Source organism: Chiloscyllium punctatum, chromosome 34 (genome assembly GCF_047496795.1).
Source record: "Chiloscyllium punctatum isolate Juve2018m chromosome 34, sChiPun1.3, whole genome shotgun sequence".
Taxonomy (NCBI): domain Eukaryota; kingdom Metazoa; phylum Chordata; class Chondrichthyes; order Orectolobiformes; family Hemiscylliidae; genus Chiloscyllium; species Chiloscyllium punctatum.
In genome coordinates this window covers 57,450,885-57,452,781 of record NC_092772.1, presented here as the reverse complement: position 1 = coordinate 57,452,781, position 1,897 = coordinate 57,450,885, and the positions used below count along the sequence as shown (strand labels likewise).

Below are 1,897 nucleotides of genomic sequence, written 5' to 3'. Positions count from 1 at the left end.
GGAATTACAGAGATAGGGACGAGGTTACAGAGATAGGGAGGGGGTGTAGGGTGCGGTGGATGTTCCGGAGGGTGGTCACTGGGATTGAGGTGGTCTCTCTCTCTCTCTGATCATCATAGTGAGGATGACTGACCCCCCCCCCCCTCCCTCTCTCCCTCCTGACAGGGTGCGGATTGCGAATGGATTCCGACTGGAGCCTCTGGGCCAATGGTAGCCATGGCGATGATCATCCGAGTCGGAACGACCGAGTGCCCAGAGTGATGCACATCATTACCGTGGTGCTCTTCCTGGTGACCTTTGCCTTGGGCGTGCTGGGAAACGGTCTGGTCCTCTGGGTGACGGCATTCCGCATGAGGCGGACGGTGAACACCGTGTGGTACTTCAGCCTGGCAATGGCCGACTTCCCGTTCACCCTCCTGCTGCCACTGAGTGCTGCCTACCAGGTGCTGGGCACCCACTGGCCCTTTGGCCTCGCCATGTGCAAGCTGACCAGCGGCCTGTCGGTGTTGACCATGTTCGCCAGTGTCCTGACATTGGTCGCCATCAGCGTTGACCGCTGCGTTGTAGTGGTGTTCCCGGTCTGGTCCCAGAACCGGAGAGGGCCTGGCCTAGCCGTGTTGGCCTGCGCCCTGGTCTGGTTCCTCTCCATCGTCCTCAGTCTGCCCACCTTCCTTTACCGCGACACCTTCCAGGAGGACAACAACACCATCTGCTTCACCAACTTCCTCACTGCCAAAGAGGATGCATCCCTCGAGTTGATCGAGGATGAGGATGAGGAGGCCTGGGCAGCCATTGATGCCCTCATGGCCTCCCGTTTCTTCTGGTTCTCCCTCTCCCGGATCCTGGGCGGCTTCGTCATCCCGTTCACCGTCATCGGGGTGAGCTATGCCATCCTCTGTCTCCGGCTACGCCATCACCGCCTGGCCTCCAGGCCTGGAGGGAGCAAGCCCTTCCGCATCATGGCCGCCGTGGTGACGGCTTTCCTGGTGTGCTGGCTACCCTACCACGCCATCCTGCTCACCGAGATCTGCCTACCGGTCGGGGAGCCCCTCCCATTGGCCCTGGAACTGGCTACCCCCCTCGCCTCAGGCCTCGCCGCCCTCAACAGCTGCCTCAACCCCCTGCTCTACGTCTGGGTGGGCCGACATTTCCGGTTCCGGCTCTGTCACTCCCTGCCCCGCATCCTGGAGCAGGCCCTCACCGAGGACACTGGCCGCTCCAGCAAGACCAGGTCCTCCCTCCTGGGCGAGGGGGCCAGCACCATCGTCTGAGGCCATTCAGCCTCCCTCCCCCACCCCCCCAACCTGCTGTCCCACCCCACCGCAATCGTTGGCAGCGCTCGTGTCTCTAGGCTCACTTTCCTGCCCCCCCCCCACCCCCAGCTCGGTTCCCCAGGGAGTCGACCCATCCCAGCTTCCATGGAGACTTCCGATGCACTGCCCCACCCCCACATAAACCCCACCCCCACACACCACACCTCACCCCTGCACACCAACCCCACCCCCACACACCACACCTCACCCCCACACACCAATCCCACCCACACACACCCCACCCCACCCCCACATAAACCCCACCCCCACACACCAACCCCACCCCCACACACCACACCCCACCCCCACACACCAACCCCACCCCACACCCCACCCACACACACCACAGCCCACCCCCACACAAACCCCACCCCCACACACCACACCTCACCCCCACACACCAACCCAACCCCCACACATCACCCCCCACCCCCACACACCAACCCCACACCCACACACCACACCTCACCCCCACACACCAACCCCACCCCCACACACCACACCCCAGCCCCACACACCAACCCCACCCCACCCACACACACCACACCTCACCCCCACACACCAACCCCACCCCCACACACCAC

General features: G+C 63.7%; 1 protein-coding gene across 1 annotated transcript in view; it reads left to right on the top strand.

The window, feature by feature from the left end:
• LOC140459022 (chemerin-like receptor 1) overlaps positions 1-1,316 on the top strand; it is a 38,256-nt gene extending 36,940 nt beyond the window's left edge. The window contains exon 2 of the mRNA XM_072553736.1: positions 166-1,316. Within this exon, the coding sequence (XP_072409837.1) occupies positions 180-1,271 (1,092 nt within the window). The 5' untranslated portion in view covers positions 166-179 and the 3' untranslated portion in view covers positions 1,272-1,316. The remainder of the gene's footprint in view (positions 1-165) is intronic.
• The last annotated feature ends 581 nt before the right edge of the window (positions 1,317-1,897 follow it).